The 26,144-nt window shown below is 41.9% G+C and overlaps 1 protein-coding gene across 1 annotated transcript in view; it reads left to right on the forward strand.

Annotated features, from left to right (window-relative positions):
• Positions 1-716: 716 nt before the first annotated feature.
• adam12a (ADAM metallopeptidase domain 12a) overlaps positions 717-26,144 on the forward strand; it is a 66,960-nt gene continuing 41,532 nt past the window's right edge. The window contains exons 1-3 of the mRNA XM_029457218.1: positions 717-891; positions 11,249-11,370; positions 13,196-13,269. Coding sequence (XP_029313078.1) covers positions 786-891; positions 11,249-11,370; positions 13,196-13,269 — 302 coding nt within the window. The 5' untranslated portion in view covers positions 717-785. The remainder of the gene's footprint in view (positions 892-11,248; positions 11,371-13,195; positions 13,270-26,144) is intronic.

A 26,144-nucleotide genomic window follows, 5' to 3' on the forward strand; every position in this document is an offset into this window, starting at 1 on the left:
CGTTCGACTGCATCTCACAGGAAAAGCTCAGGAAAAAGTCAAACTTCATTCAATATCATCTTGTCAAACTGCTATTTATTCTATTAAATCAAGAATGAATTGTCATTCTTAATCTCAGGAAAAATAAAAAGTGATATTCTGTTCAGACTATGATGGGTCAAATGAGAGACCGAACACAATAACAACAACAGCATTTAATTTAATTCACAATGAAATCTTATAGTATTGTACAAACATGATTGCAAACGTGCATTATAATTGTCATTTAGGTTTTTATTTTGAAAGCTGGGACCGGAAATTGTACTTTCTTTGTGTCTGTTAGCTTGATGAGCTCCTGCTCGTTTACTAATAATGGGCGCGGGAGGTGTCTTTAGGACCTCGCGGAGCGTTTCATGAAGCACATGGTCCCCACTCATAAGACAACACTTCTCGCCAGTAATTGCCCTGGAATTGATGTCATTCCAGTGGGCGACTGAGACAGCAGCGGCGCGTGTGTTTCTTAGTTTTCACCGCTCGCTCTTCAAATCACTCACTTTTTTTGCGCGAGGCAGCTTTTGAGCGTGGACGTGAATGGGGAAAGTGCAATCAGCTGTCCTCGGGATTTCCTAAGGCACCTCTCATATACTTGATCATATTTCAGGAAGTCATTATATCTTTTCTTTTTTTTTTGGGGGGGGGGGGGGGGGGTGGGTGTTGCTCTTGCACATCAGCTGTTGTTGGATTGTATGATGGTTGCGCTGCACTGAAACAGTTGGCCAGTGCCGTCCACGCTCCAGCCGGGCATCATGAAGCTCAGGAGCCACAGTCTGAAGTTTGTTATTTTGACAGCACTTCAGGCTTTATCTGTCTCTTTCGCGGTGTGTGACACTGTGCTCTCCACATCTGCAGAAGGTAAGAGGCGCAGAAGACGTGAAGGTGTATTTTGCTTTTCCTATTATAGGCTGTCAAAGATCTATGCGCAAAAGTAATGCATTGATTGTTTTTAAATGGATGTATTACTTTGGGAATGTCACATTTAAAATAATGACAGTGTTTTCAACTGCAAACATGAAGAAAAAGCTTTTATGTATATCTTGAACCTGTCTGCATTTGTCATTAGATTATATTCTTCATCCCTATCTCCCCTTTGGATGTTTTTGGTACATTATGTTTTATGAAAGCCTTTGTTAGTACAGCAGATTTACAGATCTATAACACATGTTTTGGGCAGAATCAAACATCCCCAGTGTAAACAAGCTTTCTAAATTCATGGCTTTCTCTCATTCTCTCCAATAGATCTCTGTGTGAAAAGCAGAACATCATTTTTTTCTTAGCTCGCAGTCCATTCAGTGTGTGCTCCTCAGAGGAGAGGAAACGCTGTATAATTGATGATGCTGAAACTCTCTTTGGTAATCAGGGGTAGTACTTGAGGCATTCTGCTGGAGCTTTAAGCATACTTCAGATTTTCAATTATGGACGAATTCCAGGCTTATTTTAGTTGCAAACATAAAATAAAAGTCACAATGTTGGTTTGAACTTAAGAAGTCAAGTAGCTTTTTTTTTTAGAAACCTGTAAATTGTATTGTTTTATTATGTTTATGACATCCCAGCAACACATGAAAAATAGCTTCTTGGAAGCACTTGGGGAAGTGTCCAAATGAGCAGCAGTGTGTGTTTGTCTCATACTGTTATTGAGACTCTTTGGCATGTGGCTCATGATATCTCAGCCACGTGTCCCATGCCCTAAAGGTGAGATTCAACAAGGACGCTACACACAGTAGGCGATGTGCAACAGCTCAAGCAACAGCCTGAGCGTTGGCTCCTACAGAAAACTTTCACATCTGAACACGCTGCTTGTCACGACACTCACTGTGGGATCCTGGGAATTAATTACCAGCAAGGGCAAATGTGTAAAACTGGGATCAAAGCGAGGGGAAGTTGTTAATTTATTCATCAACAGTTTGTCGTCATCAGGCGGTTGGCCTTGATGGGTTCGTTTTTGTGGGTTCAGACTCGTTAAACATCATCATCGCCAGTTCACTTGTGTGTGTGTGGCTGGGAAAGTCTGAGCCCATCTGTATTGGCAGGATATTAACTTGCTTATGGGTAATTCGGGCTGATTGAGATAAATGGACGGAGGAACAATGTGAACGAGTGCACAGGAAAATCAAATGGTGTGCAGGGCGATGCCTAACTTTGTGTAAGTGATGAAACAATCAGCCGATGTTTAAGAACTTAATCAGCAACATTTTTCAAAATTCATTAATCATTTCAGGGGTTACCGGTAATGTTTTTTTAACCGGGCAAATACTTGGCACTATACAAATTGTTTCATTTATTAGCAGTTATCAAATAACAACAAGGCTAAAGTTACAGTCAGTACTGTGCATGTGCAACTCTCAACAGTGATGAGAAGGAAACATGATTGCTCACTCCTTAGTTACTTCCTTTATCAGCTGTGGAAAAAACCTGTTCTGTTAAATTATCTTTGATAGGGCAAGTCAGTTGCTAGATTTATTTACCCGACGTGCAAGCCTTATTGTTGAGCCTTCTATTTAAATATAAATTCAAACTGAACATGTTTTGGGCTGCTGGTGGGACAAACAAGCAGTTCGAAGATGTCACCTTGGGCTTTCAGAACTCGTGAGGGGAATTTCTCACATTTTCTAGACCAATTATAGACAAAATGATTGTTCGATTAATGAAAATAATGAGTCGCAGCTTACTTCACGTTAAAGCATAATGAGTGGGAATAATTAGCGCTCCCTTTTATGAGTCTCTACTATGTCTACAGGCTGTTCAGACTTTTGTCTTTTCTTTCAGGAATTTGAGGCTGCTAAGAAAAGATGGAGCAGTTCAGCTCCATGCAACGTCATGTTTGCATACATATTTCACGACACCGCCCCTAGAGCTTTCTTGTCGGTTCTCCTCACCCTGTCTGTCTTGTGCATGTTTCTGTCCTAGCCAGGGATCACTTGTGAATGATTGCCTCCGATGGTTGACACACTTTAGTGTCAGCCAGTATTTACTAGCCAGCTGTACTGCTTCAACCAACATGACTCTGTCTGCCTCGAGCGCTGCATGCAGCTTGCGTGCTGCACGCTCAGACAAATGAAAGTTGAGCTGAGAATATATTTTTGGACTGTAGTAATACATTCCTTCAGCAAACCGTGTCCTCCCCCAGAGAGACATTATCACAATGAGGTGACCCATCGCATGTCTGAGCCAGTCAAAGGCATTTAGTATCTTTTCAGTCTGAATGGATTCAGATCTTCCAGATGAGTTGTTCAGGATAGTTTGGACCCAGGAATCCAGTAAGAAGACTTGGCTGATGTGTGGTTGTGCATTAAGAAAGATTGATCAACCAGTTGCTGTTCCGCAGTGGGGATATTTATATAGGAAGGGGGGACGTTGCTCATGTGGCCTAACCCTACATGTGTTGCATTAATTTCTTCGAAGCTGCTTTGGACTCATATGACCCCCCCCCCCCCCCCCCAACAAAAGCTTAACACACAAGCTGAAACCTGATGCTGGCTCTGGACTTTCTCAATGGACTTTCACACCCAGCCAGGTCAAAGTTGTGCTCAGCACAGCTCTCCCCGAGCGTCTTCCCGTCTCGTCAGAAAGCCCAGTTGGCTCAGATATCGCTTGTCGGTGTCGAATCTATCTGGGTTAGTTCAGGTTCCACCCCATCAGTGTTTATAAGTCTGTTCTGGTTAGTTCTTATATTCTGTTTTGCAGCAATTTTAGGTGAAGCATAATGAATAACACATGCTATATATCATGTCAGAAGAATTAACAACTGCATACTATTTAGATTAGCATCCAGGGTTTCAATGTTCGGTATGCCGGTTCACTGGAATGGCATACTAGGACACTTAATATAACTGAGCCATTGCTAATTAGTCATACCCTCCACGGGTGTGGTTCCACCTGTGCTTTTTCTGCCATGACAAGTCAAACTTTTGCTTTAAAAAGAAAAGAAAAAGAAAGGTCCATTAGCCTTTCATCATTTAAAGTTGTTATGGCTAACATGTTAGCAAACAGTTGCGTATGCTCCAGCAGACACAGAGCAACATTATTAATTTGAAGTTGTGTTTCTGTCTACCTGACGAATGTAAATCAGGCATTTACTCTCTTTTTAGTTCTGGTTTAGTCTCCACAAACTCCTGAGAAAAATAGCTTGCTCTTTAGACAAATATTTTCAATTTAATATTTGACTTGACTCAAAGTTTGCTAGTTTGCTCTACCTTTGTTAGCTTGAAGTTAGCTATCTTAGTTGTTTACTTTGTCATTCGGCACTAAGCAGTTAGCTGTTGAGTAGACAGCTAACGTTAAATCTACATCTTTTACTGGTGGTGATGGCCTAGTGGTCTGGTGGTACGCCTTCCAAAACCAGAAAGCCATGAGCTCAATACCAGGGCTGCCACCATTGTACCTGAGCAAGGTACTTAGCCCCCAATTGCTCCAGGGAGACTGTCCCTGTAAGTCGCTCTGGATAAGAGTGTCAGCTAAAGGACCTATAATGTAATGTAACTGTGAACGGGATTGCGTAGTTTATCCAATATTGATAAGTGGAGCCTTAATTTTTGCTGAATGAACAAGTAGCCTTGAGAAACAAGGAAACATTCCTTGAAACATTCCCCAGTTTGACTAGTTTCCATATGAATGCCCCGTCATTGTCTTCCACTGAGATTTGAAACAGAGAATTTTATGTTTTAGATCATCTATTATCCAGCTTGACATACAGCATCCGCCCATATTTCACCTCCCTATTCCTCAATGTGAAGGGACAACCAGGAACAAGACAGGTCACCTCCTACCTTGGTAGGATTCTAACAAATTGGCCCAAAATTTTTTGCTGCAGCCAGTTGCTTTGTCTGTCTGAGTTATGTTCCACAGGCAGACCTGTGATGTATTTTTAAGTGAAGCAGAGGACGCAGCACATTGAATAGCTACATGTAGACGAAAGTTTAAAGTCGTAGAAGATTGTTAAATGTTTGGGTTGGTTATTTTTTAAAGACCCAGTGAAAATAGCAGTTCCTGATTTTATATTATAACATCCAGAGCTCAAGCTTACAATTGTTTGTTTTGTCTGACCACGAGTCAAAAACCCAAAGATATTTAATTTACAATCATATAAATATTGCTTGCTGTATGACTTAAATGAATAGAATTTAAATATCAAAATTAGTGTCGCATAACTAATATATAAATCGTATAACTGTGTCAGAGCTGTATCACTTTCACACTGATATTTGTCTGTGGTTTTCTTTAAAGACACTGTCTCCACTGACGTAATAAGATGGTTGCCACAGCACACTGTACAATGGCTTGAGGATGTACTGTATGATGATATACCCACTGCCCCCCTCTTTTTCTTTCTGTCTTTCTGTCTTTCTGCTGTTGATGAGGTTTTGTTTATTAGTTTTTTAGTGCTTTGATTGTGCGCCAGACATGTGCTTCCCATGACACGAGAGGAGTTCCAGGGCGCTGTAAATTAACTCCGTCATAGGGACCATATTAACAAGCTTTCACACAGCTCTGCTCCAGAAGCTCTCTGTGACTCTGACCTTTGTTGCTAAGGCACACCGGCTCCATGCCAGGCAGCAAGCACAGCCCTCACAGCAGGGGAAGCGCAACAGTGTCACCCGCTGGGGGCGCAACGGCACCGGTTCCTCGGACGACATTAACCTCCTGCTGAGCCAAGGGGAAGTTTTTTGCTGCAGGACCATCTATTTCCCATTGAGTAATTATTTGCTGACATCATGCTAGTGTGACAGTAAATGAATTCAGTGTACAAGGTGGGGGTAGAGACACAGGAAGAGAGAGAACACACAAAAGAGCTATTTACCAGTAGAGGGAGCCCAGTGTTAAACGGCTTGATTATGACCCTAAATATGCTTTAAAAAGAAAATCGCCCACCTATAAATTCAACCATTAACAACTCTCATTGCTGTGACTTTTGACACACTGCTACCTTATTAGATTTGATTTAAGGAGACCCTCACTCCAGTTTGTTCCAGATTCCTATTACCATGATGTCACCTACAGGGTTCTACGTTTCCTAATGCAACCCTCGGGGTGTTGACAAAATGTCCCCCCAAATGGGTCAGATGTTTACTGTGGAGTCCAGCCAAGATTACCTGGCACTCTTCACCTCTGCTCTGTAATCCCCACGAACCGTCAAGAACAAAAGCAGGGAGCAAAGTGAAGATTAGTTGACTAAGTGAAACATTAAATCCTGCTTCCCCTATAAGAAGATGTGATGCTTTTCTTTGTTTTATATCGTTAAGGGCTCAGAGTAATAATACTTTTCTCCAAGTCTATTTTAAAGTCTATAAAATGTCCGAAAATAGTGATACATGCTAATCACAAGTTCCTAGAGTCCCAGGTGATGTCCCAAGAATATTCTTTTTAAGTATGCTCCACTTTGAGACCAGTGAAATTTGGGCCTTTTTTTTCTTTAAAAATGATTAATTCTCTATGACTCAACTCATCAATTACTTTACTAATTGCTTCTGAAATAATACATTGAAATGTATTATGTTTGGGTTTGGGACAGTTCGTTGATTAAACAAGCAATTTTAAGATGTCTGGGGATCTTGGAACTTGATATTTTTCACTATTCTTTTGACATTTTATAGAATAAATGATTCCTTGATTAATAATAATAAAAAAAGGATTACTAGCAGTCAATAATGACAATAATGATTTGTCACAGGCTTGATGATGAAGCCGAGAAAGAGATAAGGAAAGGAAGCGTAGATCATTGCTTTTGTCTCCAAGGTAATTAATGAAAGAGCGTCTGCTTCTTCCCAATGTATCATTCATCATTCTATTCCCAATCACCATTCTGTTGGAATTAGCATAATTCGCCCACTCTGATTGGGGATGGAATGAGTTTGTGGTATGCCTGTCAATCACTTATTATTAAATGAACAATAGCCATAAACATTACCCAAGTCCCCCCCACCCTGCCCCCCCCCCATGGGCTGATGTCAGAACCAACGTTTGGCTCAGAAACTTTGCTGGATCATGTTCCCAATCCAGTCAGTGCTCTGATTAAAGACATACACACACTCTGGATAAAGATGGCAGTGGATACATGCTCTTGATGGAGAAGAAGTGATTATTTTATTATATTGGCTTTTATCAAGAGTACATTTCCATATGGAACTAGGGAAAGAGGCAGGTTTTCTTTTTTAAATACCTTTTTTGTCTTTGTTGTGTCATAGTTCTCCTTGAAACAGGCCAATTTTATCTCATCGCTCTGCCCTAATTAATTCTACATGCTCTGGTTTTAAGCCCCATTTCCTTCTAGAGGTTTGATTCTTAACTAAACAGTGTCCACCCATGTCAAACAATGCTGGAATCATCTCAAGTGTGACTCCTCCGCATTTGTTTTTGCACCATTCTGGGGATTTTGTTGAGAAAGAGTGTCATTCAAGCTGCCAAAGTCGTTGATTTTTATTTTATGACACATTCTCAAGATCGGAGAGAATTGCTGTCAAAATGACTTTGGAGTGTGTCCTTGAGTTCTCTTCCTCCGCCAGCCATCAGGCAAGGGTGACTGTGATTAGGAGTGCTATTTATTGATGTGTGCCTGATGTATCCCATCTCAGCGAGGACCTGTGCTCATGTGGGGGAGGAGGGAGGTACGGCCTCATCAAGTGTGCACATGAAAAGGATCGTACGCACATTTGTGACGGAGAAGCAAAGATTGTTCTGAATATATTATTTCATGGTTGCCTGTCAAGGAGTTGCAGTTGATTTGCGAGAAAAGCAGTCTCTGGGGTTTAATAAAGCCGAACAGTTGTTGATTTATTTTAGTGGAACACAGAGGTGGTGGTGGGGAAGAAGGGCTGTAGTTGAGAAAGGGCAGTAAGAAAGGACGTCTTGACATCTGCGAAAGAACTGAGGAAGGTCATGTGTTCCCTTTGGACGAGCAGCTCGTAGGCTGTGGAGAATGCATTCATTTTGGAGCGCTGATAAAATCAGGAGAAGATTGACTGTGAAATACCATCAGGGACCGTAATCTACCTTGACAAGCACTGATTGAGTTTACCCGGCTACACTGCTAGATATCAAGGTTAAAAACAGGCCAGAATATGAAGTCAATGAAATATAGTCATGGTGTCTAAAAAAACAAAAGGTATATTTTTAAACCAAATTTAGCCCATTTTAACATTGGCATCTCTTGACTTGCATTCAACCGAATGAGAATGAGTACTGTATGTGAATGTGTGCTATGATAACTCAAACCCCCCCCCCCAGTGGTTGCAAGATGATAAGAATAGAGCAGATTGTCTCTTCATGTCTCAAATAAAACAGGGAAAAAATACTGTTGATTACTATTGATCTGCTCATAACCCACTGACGTATGCAACCAGTGATGACGAGCAACAATTGCGATTTCAGGGGTCACTAACTAAAAAGCCAACCCCTGACCTAGACCACAGGTTCCTCACATTTTCTCTTGCGACCCTTTATGCCTACACCTTCGTCACAAGTTCCATATGTCTGTGAGCTGTGAGGAGTTCAATCAAAGGTCTTCCTTTTACACATTGTTTCATGATGGTAGTATTAGACCTGAAGAGGTTAAAGTCTCTGATATTCCGCAGATTTCTTTGTGTTTATGATCTTGTCCGTCATCATGCAACACTGATTTACTTGCGCCCCCTTTGGGAGACCGGTTGGGAACCTCTGACCTAAAGAACCTTGCAATCAGTTTAGACACCTTTTGACCTGAGGACCACTTAGTTCACTTTTTGTGAACATGATACGCCACTAAAACAACCAAACAATGGCTGTACATAGGGAGTACATCATAGATTCTGCTGTGGAAAGCCCAATTAATTACTTTAAACAGTCATAGGTCTGTATCACATTTCAGTCACCCACACGAGAACAAACACACACACAGTCACGTTTCCACACACACGGACACACAATCCTCCCACCTACCATTTACTTTATTGAGGCAATATAAATGGCACAAACTCTCCTTGTGTATGCTGGAGCATAAAGTGAGCCGATCATGGCCAGAACTCCGCTTTATTAAGACTTCTGTTTACACTCTCCTTTATTGAACGTATAAATAATGCTTTGGGTTCTGGTGCCACTTTTACCGCTCCCTTAATGCTTCTGGTGGCTCTTATAACATTCTAGCTAACAAAAGCCATTTACACACCGCAGCCACACTGCGCTCCAACTTTACCAAATGTCTCTCCCAAGCACGGGGGGGAAAAACTGAGCCTGCAGACTGTTTCCACTAATATAATGCCATTTATAAGCGGGAATCAAACCTCATAGCACGGCACATTAACAAAATGGTCATTCACTTGTGGACTTTGAAGTCAGGGACCCAACCGCTGTATGGTTGTGAACCTCGTCTTCAAAGTTGATGTGGACCACAGAAAAGGCCGTTGTGTGTGTGTGTGTGTGGGTGGGTGTGGGTGTGTGTGTGTGTCTGTTTCCTCATACCATAATTTGGATTTGACCTTTCTCTGTCAAAACGTCTCTCTATTTTCCACTCATATCTTGTGTTCATCCATCCGTACTTTTCACAGAGGTTGTCATGCGTTTCCTTACTCAGCATGCCCACCTCTCCCAGACAGTGTGGTTTTCTAGGACTAATGAGAATAAGACGCTTCCCTCGCTCCTTGCCGGAGCCTGTTTCTCATCATCAGGCTGAGCTGGTCACCTCTGGCTCTCCGCTATCAGCTGGAGCGTCTCTGTGATCAACTCCAGAGTGGTGGTTTTCTTCAGAGGAGAACCAGAACAAAGCTCAGCTGGGGGGGGGCGGGGTATGACGGGGCTGTGCCTGACCTGGGTTATTAATGCCGGGATAATAAGCAGACTCAGCAATTTAACTGGGTGAGTCATGCATCGAGAGACAGCAGTGACGTGAACCACGAAGGAAAAACTTTGAATCTCCCAGTGGTAATAATAACAATCTGCGTCTCCTGGAGTGTGTTTTGTGTTTACATGCGTTTGAAATTTGATTAAAAAAATTCAGAAATAACAAAGTTCCAAGTTCAAAACATACCATCAATTATGATCAGACCACACGCATAACTTAGTCACAAGTCCACAGACATCACCCTTAAACTAAATCTGTTTCCCTGCTGTTTGGAAACGCTCGACGGCGCATCAGTGGAAGAATTTGATTTAGGATGTTTGCACTGAAACAAATGGTGCAAACACTCCCTGCTGCTTTAGTTAGAGACCCAAGCTTCGAAATAGCTTCTCCGCTGCGGGGAGCTGATTACTGCAGGAACACTATTAGCGGTGTCCTCCAGTGGCTCACTATTGCATACAGACTCTGTGTGCTCATGATGTACTATTTAGAGAGATTGCAGTTTCTGTCTCAGTTATAAGTGGTATGTTTCTTTGGCATAGTGGATGTTTTTCTGCCACTTCAACTCCTAGCTGCACGCCGGTTCACGTCATAATTGGATTTAGGGACAAATATATTCTTAAATGACTGGCAACACAGCAGAGCTCTGAGAATTGTAGCCACTCGGGAGCTCAGTTAACACCCTGTCAGAACACGGAGAGAGGAGATAAAAGAATGCTGGGAACAATGCCTCAAAGCTACGTCCAATCCCTGCTCGGCATCCTGGACACTTGCCCTGTGTTAGGAGTTATCACAGCAGCAGCAGCAGCAGCAGCAGCAACCCCAGTTCCATGCCCAAAGCTCTCCGTTCCTGAACTGTGGAGATGTATGCAGCTTCAGGGGCAGAGGGGGAGGGTACGCTCTCGCCACGGGCTTCGGTTGTCATCGCATGATGTCTGAGAGTGCTGATTATTGTATTCAATAGTCTTAATGGCAGAGGATACGGACTCCATTCTACTGACAGCCTATAAAAAGGAGGTGAACATATGTTCAGGAAGGACATATCGGCCTTTTGTCGGCGTAGATAATTGTTAGTCATGAAACACAAAAACATTCAGAGCGCATTATTTGTCTGCAGTGACACAGAAAAGCCATCAAATACAAGTACTGTGATTTTGTTTTAAGTGACACTTAATATTACTAGGCAGTGTTCTCATGTTGTTAATGGACACCAGGCTCAGGCCTTTAATAGCGGGTTGGAACTCATTATCAGCCCTGTTTGTGTAAAATCAGTTTAGAAAATGTTCCCTTTGTTTGTGTCCACAAAGATGGTGCGGTTTTACTGATACTGAGAGTATTTAGAATAAAGGAGAAACACTTTGAAGTTTTCTGTGTATTCTCACATGGTGTTTACGTTTCATTTCACAGGGAATCTTTTGAGCACGACTGTTCAACACAGACCAACAGCAAAGCAGAAACACTATGGGACTACAATGCCTCTTCAGCTTGTTGGAAAAGACTGGAAACCGATCAGCCAGCTCCAATACCAGGTGAAGAACAGATTTCTTTTTTTCTTCTATATTTTTTACTTAGACTTACAGTTGTCTGTCCTACACTGGTCCTACAGACAGCTTGACATTACTGAGCATAGAGTCGTGAAATTTGGAATCGATACTCACGGCCCCCTGCAGATGATTCCTAATGGTTTTGGTTAGATCTTTATCTTTGGTTCAGTGCAATCACGTCAACATGTATTTTCATGACATTTGCTGCCACCATAAGGTCAAAATTTCCACCTGTATACAAAAAATATCAAAATCAATAAGGGTGATTCCTCTGTTCCCCAGAGCATGAAAGCATCTTATTTGGACACTCCAGACCTTTCTTCTTTCACCAGGAGGGAGGAGGGGAGGAGGGGGGGGGGGGTGGTTGATCTTTGGCCACAAATAAATATCTTAAATGTGTTTAGATCCTGCTCTTAAACCTGAATCTGAATGTAATGAATCCCACTCACATGTCAGGACCGAGCGTCAGCTCAGTTAAAGGGTAAAAGGCGGCCGGACACTCACAGCCAGGCAGAGATATTCTCTCTGTGTTCACTACACTTCAAGCACAGATGGCTGCACAATGTCTGCATCTTATAAAAAAGCAGAAAACACAACCAACTGGTACATTAATGAAATGTTTGAAATCTGGGATCCTTGGCTCTGTTTGGTGTTATAATCCAAGATGTTATAAAAACAAAATACATTGCTGCCAGGCAAGACTTTAAAAACACAGCTTGAGTCTCCAGGTTGTGTTATTGAGTCAATTCATTAGTGAATTAATTTGTTCTGCTTTTAAACAAACAGACATGGCGCCACAAGGTTTCTCTGGGATTGTTATTAACCCAAAAAACACAAAACAAAACAGATCAGAGAATTAAAGAACAATCATAATGAAGGTGAAATTAAATGCTGATATGAATAGATTACTCCCTTAATAACAAGCCCAGACATCCAGTGTACTATCTATGTTTTCCCTGAAGTTAGAAATGATCCTTTTGCAGTGTGAGGGAGGACAATGCGTGCACATAGACTGCTGTCTAAACAAAAAAGGAGCAGGAAGTGTAGTCTCACATGGTCTGTGCAATGATACTGCCTAAAACCTTCAGTGTTCTGCTTCCACATCCTCTTGTGATCCACTAGACATTCTCCTTCCCCGGGGGTGATGGATGACTTAACCCAGAGCGGCGCTCTTTGCCACATTTGACCCAGATTGAACTACGTGTGTGAAATATGTTTGTGTGCGTGGTTGCCGAGCGATAGAGAATGTGAGACAGAAGATTATTTTTTTTGCGTTTCTTTGCCTGAGTCAGAGCGCAGCACATGTCAGGAGAGAGGTTACGTGTTGACATGTGTGCGAGCGTGTGCGTGGAGCGGCTGACAGACGTGATGTACGACTTGGTGCCACTTCATCTGACTCTAACGGAGACACGTGGTCGCTCTCAGTGTTGTAACTCAGGGGTGCGAAGACTCGTGCCTTTCTGCAGGATTAATGTCAAATGGAATAGAAACATAACGCTAATCCTCTCAGCTCTTGTTCTAAGATACAAATTCGCTTCATAGGGATTTCCGACCACTCAATTGAAAACAGCCTTCACGCGTTTCTTCTCACAGCGCTGGGTGGCTCAGTCAAAAGTTTCGTCAGGATTGTAATTAAGCTTTTTAAGAACAGTTTTTAATTTTATTCCCACACATAGCACCCATTCCGTTTGTTTTATTAAATTTAAACCATGCTTGCTACCAGAGAGCCATCTTTCCTCAATCAAAATGCTGTCTGCCTGACTCCATAACCAGTGTTTCTCATCCCTTTCCCTGTCTGCTTTCTCTTCAGAGTCACCCTGCATCACTGAAGCTCCTGATTGAAGCGGAAGGTGAGCAGCTGCTCTTGGCTCTGGAGAAAAACGAGTAAGTGTTCCCTCCATTCATACTTGGCCTTCGTTTGAAACGGAGTGCCTTTTTGCAGTACAAATGGGTGACATATGCACTGCCCAGGGGCACCAACTGGGGCTGTAGCCAAGTTGTGTGTCACCCAGCCAAGCAAAGACGAGGAGGAAACCTTCCTCTCTTATGCGGCTGTTGTGGGCAAGGCAAGTGCTCATCGCGCTTTGGTCTTTTTCCTGTGTTGAAACAAAGACTTGAAAGACAGGGATTCCTGAATACATCAGCCAGACATTGATGAAAACCGACATCTTCCTCCTTCTTCTCCCCGTATCTTTTCATTTGATCTGTTGGCATAACACAGGGGAGAAGGAGGCTTTGTTTGAACACAGCACACACTCCTCTCTGTGTATATTAAGATACTGTCAACACAGTGTCAGTCAAGGGACTGGCAAGGTGGGGGAACATCATCTGAAAGAGATCAGGTTATCGGAATAGGCGCAGCGTGACAGAGCTCTGGATCTGTTTCGCGAGGAATGTTTGTCATCTTTGCATTTTCACACAAGAGCCGACTGAACGTGGCCTTGGTCTCAGACGAGCTCCGAGTCGAATGTGTTGCTGAGAAGAATGGGACGTGATTGATGGAGCAATATGTTTTCCATCCAGCTCTGCTGCCACACATGAGCAACCAGGAACAAGCAGAGCTGTCTGTGTGATAGAGAGAAAAAGGGAGAGCAGAGCAAAGAGAGAGAGAGAGAGAGAGCGGATGGGTTTTTATGTCACAGTCAGCCATTAATCTCACTTGTTTTCCAGACTTAATATATGTAAATTCCACCTGCAGACTGCGGGACAAAGCTTTCAACACCAGCGACCGCAATTTTATGGCTTACCTACTTTGAAAATATTTTCATGGGAAATCACACTCAGTCTTTCTGTCGAATAACATTCCTGCTTTGCACAGGTGGGGATTTTGCAAAGCTGACTTGCAGATTGTCAAATTTTCAACAAGCCCATTTATAGCCGGGAATTACGTTCTCTCGCAGTAAAAACATTTCATTTTGAAATGGGAACCAAACTTTTTTCCCCCTGTGATCAGCCATGGTGGAAAAACACCTTGCATTCCCATGCAACGGCCACATGATCCTCACCCAGCGTGGCTGTCATCGTTGTCCAACATCATTAAATGTAAAGTCCACAGTAGAGCTCAAACCCCCGGGCCAAGAGGAACAAACGGAAACGATGGAAAGGTGCAATCTAGATCTTTCTAATGAGCTTGAGCGCGATGGAAAGACTTTTACTCAAACAAACCTCCGTGCATTCCAAATACCAATCTGTCAGAGTTTACTCTCAACACTTCCAGCAAATCTGGATAACACGGTTTAAATACTGGCAAAGGGCTGCATTTTCATCGTCTGCGGATTCTCACACACTCCTGTGATAAGTCAAAATACTACTTAAAAAAAAAATCTAAATAGAAGCTACTTTATGCCGTGCGTGTTTGACAAGTAGAACGGCAAATAGGACGTGGATTTGAAGAGGATGTGCTTTATTGGGCGAGTTTGCTCTGCGGATCATTGCACCAGAGCCAGAACCGAACCTGCTGTGCTGACATTAAGTGAGGACTTTTTGTCTGAGGTTGCTGGCAGATTGGCTGCATGCCGCTGATGAAATCCAGTTGTTCAAACACAGCCGGCATCAATACAGGAGGGAGGGTGGGGGGGGGGGGGGAAATGTGGTCCAGAATAAAATGATTTGATTTAAACCCCCGGATTTATTTTTGTTTTCTCAGGTCTTTGTTAATAAATAGCGCCGGCAACCAAACACAAGCGCGGTGTACTGCACAGCTGAACGCGATCATTTCTGTTGTAGTGAGAGGTGAACATGCTCAACGTGTGTCTGAACTCACATCACCCCTGCACTGTAACGGGGAGAGTGGGAGAGGTTGGGGTGCATGAAAAGTTGATCACAAACTGCTTGAAATTATTTATTGCAAAACCTAAGTCATCCTTATTTAACTCAATGTATTAAATGGCTGAACTAAAGCCAGAAAGAAACTACAGATAAAGCCTAACTGTTTAAAACACAGCTCTTAAGTCTCTGTAATATGTTGCTTTGGCTTGGTGACTGACTTACTGTGAAGGTTATAGCTTTAACATTTGAAGGTGTTATGTTTAACCTTCAGCTGTTGGCCCAATAAACCAAACTTCTTCCTAGAAAAAGGCCAACAATAGCTTACAATTAATTACATTTGTCCTCAATGAACTTCACATTGAACAAGCGTTTTTTTTTAAGTTACCATCTGTGACTTTTTACACCCATTTTGATGTGATGCTTAAATACCAAGCAGCAAATATCAGTCAGTTTTATTCATATTCTTACAAAGTATTCAGATATTCAAATCCATTTGAGACCAGCGCCATGCTGAGCTGTCAAATACCATCAGTCCATTTATGATAAATCAGTGATTATAACAGACAAGTACTCTCAGAGGAAGTCGTGAACTATTGACTTCATATTGTATTTATTTCTGCTCATGATATTTGTGTATAATGACATTATATCATACTCCCCTGTGGCATGTCCAGATATATCAAAAAAATGTGTCTATGTATGCTGTTTTTGATTTCTGTTCTTACTCTGTGGGTGAGCTGTGTAATGTCAGTGGCACCGATGACATTTAGAAAGCCTGGAACATGATAAAAACGATTGTTGATAGTAAAATGCGAGTGCGTTTTCGAGCCAATATGGAGCTGTGTGTGGTGCGTCTGCTCTTTGGCATTTGGCTCTTTGGACTGCGGAAGCGGGAGACATAGGCGTCGCATATTCCTACATTTCCGGATCCCTTTGAAAGCAGCCTGTTGGCGATATGGAAAGGGCGCACACTGCCTGGAGCAACATGTCAACCATGCGAACTGGAGCGCCAACTGATGGTTAAAAAGATGTCTGCCTGAAAGATCAAGGCCCTCTCTACATTTTACTGTACTATGTATTGCCTTATCTTTTAAATTCCAAAGAATATTGATTAGTTCTCTTCTGTCATCCTAACGCTTTACATGATCAACATCAAGCTACCAGTATTTGTGTTAGCACTGTATATGTGATCATTAGCTACAGTACATCTGTGCTTACAGATGGATAATCATTCAAGCAGGAAATATTGAATAAAGCACTTAAGTGCATGCTGATATCCCAACCTTTCTTTAATGAGTAGTTTAAATCAAATGTTCAATGCCAAACATGTAAATCTTAAAATGTTGTGTCAGGAGATGAGGAATGTGATCAAAATGCAGTTCTCTAACCATACCGTAAAAAGTGGCATATAAAACTACCAGGTTGAACCCCAGGTGGCTCTTAAAGCATCCTGCAGGTATAGTAAGTTCAGCTTTTAACCCATGACAGGTAGTAATAATGATGCTTTCAGGTACTGATGCAAATCCAGCTGGTGAAACCTTTACTTAAAATGAACCTAGAAGCAGTGTTAGGTCGGCAGTATTGCTCATGCTCTCTTAGATTTGCAGCGTTCAAAATTGTCGATCAAGTTATCCCATCTGCTTCATTGAGTCTGATCCCTGGTCGCATCTCATCTTCTCGGATCAATTTAGTTAATCGATGATTAAACAGAGGCGTCAAACATGGCACCTTTTGTGAAATAGCACCTTTTTGTTCTTTATTACCTGAAGGTTAAGGTTCTTTATTAAAAGACTCCTGAACCCGTGAGAGAATCCCTGAAGCTTTTGCACATCTAGACCAGTTGTGGAGGTAAAGCCACTGGGCATGGAACCATTTCTGGCCAAGCTGTTCTAGCAACTCTTGCTGCTTTGTGGCTTTGAATGTGAGGCCTCCAGGCACATAAAGATGAGTCCCAAGCTGAGCAATCAGCATGCTCTCCATCCGTGTTTCTTTTTTAATGGACTGCTTGATCGCTGAAAGGAGGCCTGGGGCTCGTCAGCTGGGAGGAGGATGTTCCCGCTTGCCTGCACTTGGTGTTTCTCCATGTTCATCATGTTGTTTAGCCTTAAGCATAAGGGGCCTGGAGGTTTGGCTATCCATCTTTTGGAGCCTGTTGTGCTGCGGGACAAACGGACAGATACACACACTTTAATCTGGCCCTTTTCCCCCGGAGAGAGGGCATGCAGAGGATAGGTTTCCTGAGAGAAAGGCCTGGCCGCAATGTTCTTCTATCTCTCTGGTGTTTGGTAGAACAATAAAATTCAGCCTGGACAGGATCCAGACGCAATTTGTCCCAGTTTACGTATTGGGTTTTAAGGGATGTTATTTAACTCCATACCTCAGGCTTGACTGCTTCTGGTCTGTGACCTGTTGCATCTCTCAATGAAGACATGCTCATGTCTCGCTGGAAATATGGGCAGGAAACAGCCTCTCCTGGGAAGCTGGACAAACAGAAGGCTGAAGACGCCGCACAAATAACCAACCCTTTCTGGAAAAAAAAAAACCCCCATCTCTCGTGACCTCCTTTTGTAGAGTTATTGCCCTCGGCTGCTGAGCCACACACAGATTGTTTAAGGAACGGCAAACCCAATGTGTGACCCATGTGTATCCAATCCTTGCTCTTGTCATTAAGCCAGGAGTGAAACAACGAGTGTATCAAATCCTTCCCCAAGTCTGGGCCTCAGTGCTTACAGTTTAAAATGTGTTTATTACAGATTTGAATGTCTGTAATGACTGCTTCTTTTCTTGGCTTTGCCCTCGTTCCTTAGAGGTGAACCTTTGTATTGATTGACATGATGCTCAACCAATAGAATAACGTTTAGCCAGAGTTAGTTGATTTAATTGGAGTTGACATGACTGGTTGTCCCTAAGGTAGTTCCCGCCCCGAGACTGGATTGTGTTTCAAAATGGATTTCAGTTTTAGATATTTCTTACACTAAGACAGCACTTCCCATAACTGTTATACCATATATATTGCAAACATTTCTAAAACATGACACTAATTCAAAGTACAAAGCATTCAATATTTTCATGGTAGTTTACTTTTTAAACAATTTTTAGCACATAATTGAATCCCAATAATTGCCATTCTTCTTGAGCAACACATGAATAACTGAATCAGAATGAAATCATCTTGTTAAAATCCCATGAATTACTTTGTTCCCATTGTAAGTAGCTATCCCAGCGTCCCTTCGTTGTAGAGCTGGAGTGAGAACACGTGGATAAAGAAGAACACAGCATGACAAAGGGGGGGAGCACAAGGTTTTTAAGGAAGGGGAAGAGATGAAGATAAAACTGGTGATTTGAAGTCTCCGTACACTAAGGAATTAAAGCTTGAGATATGTCGTCTTCCTGTTATTCTCCCGTTATCAATGTGGACATGACATTATATTAGAGCCATGCTCTTGATTATCTTATCTGAAGCACGCATCTGTATCCCCTGGCAGGGCGTAATGAGCTTCTCCAGTGACCTAATGGCCCAAATAACTGTCCGTAGACCCGCATGGTCAGTTAGATAGTGGGAGAATGAGTCATTGGCAGGTGTGTAATTGTGGAGAGGGCCGAGACAGCCCGGTCCACTCACTAACCATCATGAACTGATATACTCCCATACAACCTGGATATACTGCATGCTTGTGCCAATGCTCATTTATTCTCTCTCTTCTGCAGACAAGCATACACTCTCATCAGCAAAAACACACACACACACACACACACACACACACACACACACACACACACACACACACACTTTACATCCAGGAGAATGATGCACTGAGGTTAACTCTAGCCTTTGTACCTTGTTGCCCTCGCGGCTGCAAGGCCATGATATACCGTGATTCATTAGTTTCAAAGACAAGCCTTAGAAATGGGCTCGTCTCTGTCCAGAGCCCGCGCCTTTTAACTACTTCCTTCAAAAGGGATTTTTTTTTTTTTTGGAAGGAGCTTCCCTCTTTTGAATTGCCTTCTTAGAAGCTCCAATTATTTTAAAGCTCAGAGCAGTGATTAAAATGGTGGACTCGACACTCCATGCTCCTAATTAATTAAGAGGCACCCGGTAACACTGGAAAGCTCTCAGGATGCCTCGTCCCTTCTTTCAGGATGAAGAAGAGTGAGATGCACGTGCACGGTGTCCTTTTTAATATTCTGTTTTGTGTGTCTGTATAAATGATTTGTTTCATTATTCCAGAAGCTTCCCATCCCGACCTAGCCTTCAAACTTACTTACCCAAAAACAACTCAACCCGTTCACCTGATGTCACTTTCTCTCTGTCTCGCTTTCCAGTCCCACCTTAATTCTTATCTTTATAAATGAAGTGTCATTTTGTGATTTGTTTTTTTTAAAGATGTTGTTCCTGGATATCACAAAGGAAAACCTGGAAAAACGGTCTCAGCTCAATGTTGTATTTGTTCCCCTCCAGACATGCTTCAAGACATAAAAATACTAAGCTTTGAATAATAATTTGTGTCTGACATAGTTACCTTGTCAAACAAAATGGCATTTATTCCTTCTCATTTCAAAAGTTTAACTTCTGGACACACGATGTATCCTACTTCACTGAAATAATTCCCTTCTCAGTATTTTCTCACAGGAGGTTCATGTTTCCACATCACTCTTGTGTAACTTGCAAATTGTGCCAGGATTGGCTTTCAAATTGGTGATGTCACAAAATCACAAGTATACGCCTTAAACGCAGATTCAAGGTGAGCGGAGAGAAACTTTATCGTTCTTCAGCAGAGAATGTGAAAACAGCCCTCTTGTGTAAAAAGGATTCTGCACATACATCATTATGCACAGTGAAGGTCAAACAAGACACAGCGATTTGAGTTGGAGGGAGACTCTAAGTATAAAGCTGAAGAAAATAGAGATAGAGTATCCGACTCAATGGCTTGTTAAGAAAGATAATTTGTGCAGCAAAAGGGGTCTTCCCCGCACCGCTCTGAGCCTTTTACCAGACAGACTACAGGGGTCTCAGGACTCCAGCTGCTAGATCTATTCTTCAGCCTCCCTTCACCACAAAGAGCACAGCCAAATGAATCCTGCTGTAAGCAGCACTTTCTCTCTGGTGGACGAGCCATCACTCACGACTTACCTTCAACAAAGAGCTCCTGCAGATAAAGATGCCCTCTTTTTTTTTTGCGAATTTAACATTTTTCAGTAATTCCTCCGGGGCCTCATTACAGGAAATCACTGAAATTAGATTTTCAGATTACTCAAATCCTATCTTGTCAGTTTAGGATGACATTTAGGAGTTTTTTGGTATTACAGAAACGTATTTCCCAAATGCATTTAGAAAAAGAAAACCTTATCTTATCTTTTTAGCTATTATAGAACCGTCCTAAATTTCCCAAGTGAGGAATCATAAATTGGCATAGACCCTGTGCTAAATTCAATTGTTAGGTCATTGTACAACATGAAGAGCAGAATATAATGATTGAAAGGCTACTCAAACCGTACGATGACGCTTTAAAATTCCCGGACCATTTATTAATGGGTAGCCTACAGTTATGTATCCACTGCCAAGAGGATTCATTTTTGCTTAAAGAATTTGAAAAATAGGAGCCGTTGATATGTTTGGCTTGTGCAGCTCGAGTAGCCTTCTAAATAAAGATACAGTCACTCTTGTGTACATACTAAAACGTAGATCCAGGACGGACGATCCGAAGAATCAAATTCCCAAGTTATAGTTTGGATTTCTTAAGTTAGGATAAGATATGAGCTCTGAGATAGGATAGGACATGAGATTAGAAATTGCTTCTGTAATAGGAAGATACTTAAGTCTAACAGTTGGATTATTTTCTCTTTAATGAGGCGCAGGTCGATACTAAATTACCAAAATTAGATCATTCTGATCCTGCTTTCAATGTAGATAACTGGGTGTTTGGTGCCTTGCTCACAGGCACTCTGATGATAGCTGATGAGGAGGGGGAGGGGGGTTTTGTTTCCACAGCTGGGATCCAAACTGCTGAGCTGAGATTTACTGGGTGATGCTCAGGATTTTAAGAGCCAGTTCAATGGAAGACATGACAGCAATCAGAGAGACAACCAGACAGCCGTCATCCTGTTTTTCCTTTTTCATGTTTTAGCATGAGTCATATTTTAAGAGCCTTTTATTGCATTGTTCAAGCTTTTGGTGTCAAAGTAACAATTCTGAACAATAACCCATTGTATTCTATCTGTAAATGCCAGCCTGTCATTTTAAACAGGAGCCTATATGCGTCTTTTAAGATAAGATTGCATTCAGAGTTATGAAAAGAGGAGATTTTGAAAGTAAACTCATTTTCAGACCTTCCATGTAAGTACTTTGTAACATTTATTGGAGCGTAATGCAAGGCTATATCCGCAAGAGCATTTATTGCACAACTGTTCAACATATTCCAGACGGCTGATAAAAATTTAAGCACACATTATTTCCAACTTTCCATCCATCTTGTGACCGTGTGAAGAAATGTTCCTCGAGTAGGAGAAACCTTATGTTTTATCAAGCTCTGCTCGGGACTCCACTGTATTAGATCGGAGAAGTACTATTTAGATTGCACTACAGTATGTGTCTTTTCCAAACAGCACACAAAGTTAATGGAAATACATTTTGTTTTGTGCTAAATATTAAATACTGGATATTCCCATACACACGTAGAAGATTTGTCTTTTTAATTACAACATTTTATTCCCTCTGATCAAATCACTACACATAATTTTAGTGTTCTTCCTCCAGTTCACTGCTACTACTGTTTGTAAGCATTTATGATTTTTAAATTCTTTTATGAAAAAGACAAATCAACAAAGTACTAGGATTTTAATGTGCGGTGGATTTTTCACTGTTAATATACGGCAGCAATAATCCAATTTTGGAGACTGGTAACCTGTAACCCATGCTGTCTTCCCCCCCCCCCGTCTCACCAAAATGCATGCAATAATGCCAAAGCTGTTGCATGTCGACATAGGGGAAATAAGCAAGCCTTCCTTCTGGGTCTCATGTAATGCAGCTACGAAAGTAGAGCATAAACCCACACCGACCTTTATATATTTGAATCGTATGCCCATAAGGATTAATGAGTAGTAATACAGTAGCAGAAAATGGCCAGAAAATATGGCTTTATTAGAGGCTCTTCAGGTTTTTTGGAGCACGAAAGTTAGTTTCAGCATCCGTCAGCCGAGGCCGTCTATCTTCTTCTTCCTTTCCATTAGATTGTTTGTCTTTTGTTTCGTTCTTTGGCTCTTGCTCTCTCCCTTTCACCTATTTAAGCAAACGGCCTCCATAAATTGTAGTGAAATCTAATTTTCTCAAGGCTTTAGGGTGCCAAAGGGAATAAACAAAAGCAGCCAAAGTTTTTGACCTCTGTGGCTGCTGACCATAAAGATAATCATTCCAGACTCACAGTCCTGGCTTCCATCCTCCCTTTTTGACAGACAGACAAATAGATCTTCCGGAGTTACAGTGCGAGTTAAGCCGGGAGGGAATGCTCGCTCTACTTGTCCTCCATCCTGTTCTGTCCGTTCTCACAGTCCACTGACCTTCCTATGACCAACACTCCCTGCGTGTGGGGGTCACTGACTGAGCGAAGAAGCCACGCGTGGTCATCAGTCAGACGGTCAGATTTGGGCTGAAGGAAGCCTGTTTGTTTCAGCTGATCTAGGAGTTTTCCCCCCTTCTGTTCTCCCTACGCATGTTCACACAGAGCAGTGTCCTTGTGAAAAATGAATGCCGTGTGGAAAGCAAGAACGACATCCGCTGCAGATGACGAGCACAGCAAAAAGCTCCAGCAGCAGTTTCTGAAAAGTAGAATCAGAATCAGAATTTGGTTTATTGCCAAGTATGTTTTCACATACAAGAAATACACATGCTTTGGTGTATACATAAACACAGTAATAGAAATGAAAGTGTAAAATAGGAGCAAATATAGAAATATTATATATAATAATAATAATATTATATACATTAAATTATATTGAGAAAAGAAAGTGGAAGAGCTGAAAAAAGTATTTTCCTTTGTGTGTTCCTGCTTCTGACTCATTTAAAACTCTTTCGTCACTAAATGTATTTTTTTGATAAAAGGAAATGGTGCGTAGAAAGTCAGGGACCTGGAGCACGGAGTCTCCCCCCCCCCGTCTCCATGTCATGCAGAAAGCAGATGCCTTTACTTTCCCATCCCACTTGTCATTAAGGATCTGAGGCCCCACAGTGCTGAGAGATGGACACACAGGGAGTAGACAGAGGCAGGGGGAGGATGTGTGATGACTGGATTGGAGATTTCTAGTGTTTTTGCTTTGTCAGATGAGGTGTGAAAGCAGTCCTCAGCCTCTTCTGTCTACCTGCCTCCACACCTCTCCCTCCTCGCATTTTTTCTTGCCATCAGCAACTTCTAATAACTCCCTGTTGGGGTATTGGACACGGCAGGGTCTCCTTTTGGTTGGCCCCACGTATTCCTTCTCACTCACTCTCACCTAATCCCTCCAGCACTGGGGACAGGAGTGAGCTGCCAACAACAATAGGAGCTGCCAGGGTTTGATAAAGAGGCTGTGGAGTGCTTCAGGGTGCAGAGACCCCATGGAATCGAGGTCCATGACACAGATGCTTTAAAATCATCAACAGAGTTTCGGAGGGAAGGGGTCACAGGCAGGTTGTAAATTCACAGAGGGTTAAGCAGGAAACTGCATTTGTTGACACACGAGCTGAGAGAAAAGCTATCGGTTGTTCATCTTGAAAAACAACAAGGCATATATTCAGTTAGCAGAAGCAGAGCCAGTTCTCCACTGATGGCCTGTCCTCTGTATTTATTCTGAACATTTGGTTTCTTTTAGCAAGTTAATGTCAGTAAAAGTTAAAAACAATATATATTCCACATGTTTTGGGGAAATACACAAGAGCTGGATGAGAAGACTACCACTCATGTGTCAGTTAAATATAAAGCTGGAGCAACAGTCCTGTTGTCAACATGATGTTTCCATGCAAACAGTGATGACTCAAATAAGTCACTGCACCCGGCCAAGAAATAGTCCCGCACATAATCCCCCTATAAAATCCCAGGCGTATCAAGCAAACAAGATATAACGATTTCATCATTGGGATGTCACAAAACCAGAAGTGTAGTAGTCGATAGGCGTCCGTGGGACGATGGGACCTGTAAAAAAAAAGAAGTACCGTAATGTTTTCTGAGTTTTTGGCATCGACTTGATACCGAAGTATCGTGACCTCCCTCGTTAATCAGGGATCTTTAGAGTTTCTGCTAGGTGGTTGTTACCTTCGGACAGAGCCAGCTGTTTCCAATCTTTATGATAAACTAAGCTAACCAGCTGCTCCAGCTCCATTATGTACCTACACATACGAGAGTGGTGTTGAACTTCTCATCTAACCCTCGACAAGAAATATTCCTTTAACATTCAACTATTACAAATTCTCATGACGGTATATTTGATTGGCTGATTCCAGTATTTTTAGACTCAATACATTCAAATGAGGCAATAAATTAATAAGTAAATGAATGATTCAGTAGATTCAGTATTTTACCAGAAGAGCAGTGTGGAGAAGGCTTTCAGCATTCAGACCTTAATGTTGGGATATAAAACTCACACAAAATACAATTGAATAGTTAAGCGATGGTTAAAATGTGGAAATTCGTTTTGGTGTTTTGGCAAAAATATTCTGAAAGGGTTCGAGGGATTGTGCATGACTCATGGCCTCATAACTTTTACAATCCTGGCTGTCGGGCAATCGATTTTGTTCAAAATGCAGATGGAAATTAATAAATGGATGTGGATGCAAATCAACCGCGCTCACCTTTTCTTCATGCTCGATGGGCCCCGGCTGTAAGCTCCATCTGCTCTGATGTATGATGTGATGTTTACAAACAATCTCTTAAAGAAAGCCAATAATGTTCCACTTCCTGGGTGCATCAGCTGAACAACAAGAGCTATATTACTTACAGGGATCAATGAACCGCGGATGATCGATGAGCTACTGCATTTTTTGGAAATCAATCAACAAGTTTTAGAAACGGAGTGAAATGATGTCGGAAAACTGATTTAAAGACGTATGACATAACAGAAAATTGTTTTAATGAAAGCTGGTAAAGAGTTATGAAAGATTTATGAAGGGTTGGGAAATGTATTGATTAATACATTCGACATTCCCTTGCCCTAGTACAGACCACACCTGTTTTAAATGCATGAGGGTTTTGACCTTGCATGTAACGCTACAGTTTTTTTCTGCTCTGTCTCCTTCCGACTCTAATCTCGGAGCCTTCTTCTCTTGTCAATCATTTCCTTAAAGAATAGAGGGTCAGGGTGCATAACCAAATCCACCTAATGCATAAAAAGCTGACTTTACTAGAAAGAGGGAGGACATCTCCCTCACGGACACAATCAGAGGGGTGAAAGACATGAAGGGAGGGAGAGGACATTTGTATTCATCGCTTAATTGTTTGATTTCCCTGAGGGGCGTGCAAGACGAGGTAGAAGGGCAGGAAAGAAGGGGGGAGGCCGTACAAGTACAGACAGATTTAATTAATTGAATTGCTGTTTTCTTTTTTGCATGTGCATTTACCTTGTGAAAAGAATGATAGGCGTGATTGTTTGAAGTTCCCTAGCTGTTCATTAGTTCAAGTACGAGGTTGCAATGAATATAGACGCATGAGCTTTGGGCCGTGGGCCAGATCTTTGCTAACACTTTAAATTAATGGGAAATCTCAAAGCTGTTGTATTAGCATGACCCGTCCGGAAAATGAGTTTGCATTCACCCCTCTTCGGTACGTCATCCCAGTTCTCAGCCTTAAACCACATAATGATCTGAAGTTATAGAAAACAGACAGAGAAGATGGGATGCAATTAATTGCTTTGAGGCTGCACGTAAAGCTTATTGTTTCCACGTGGAACAGAGAGGGGTATGAATTCAATTTAGTCCATTTCCATCTGCAGGCTTTCAATATTTCTCTAGATTCTTCTACAGGCTGAAA

This window comes from Cottoperca gobio, chromosome 19 (genome assembly GCF_900634415.1).
Source record: "Cottoperca gobio chromosome 19, fCotGob3.1, whole genome shotgun sequence".
Classification (NCBI taxonomy): domain Eukaryota; kingdom Metazoa; phylum Chordata; class Actinopteri; order Perciformes; family Bovichtidae; genus Cottoperca; species Cottoperca gobio.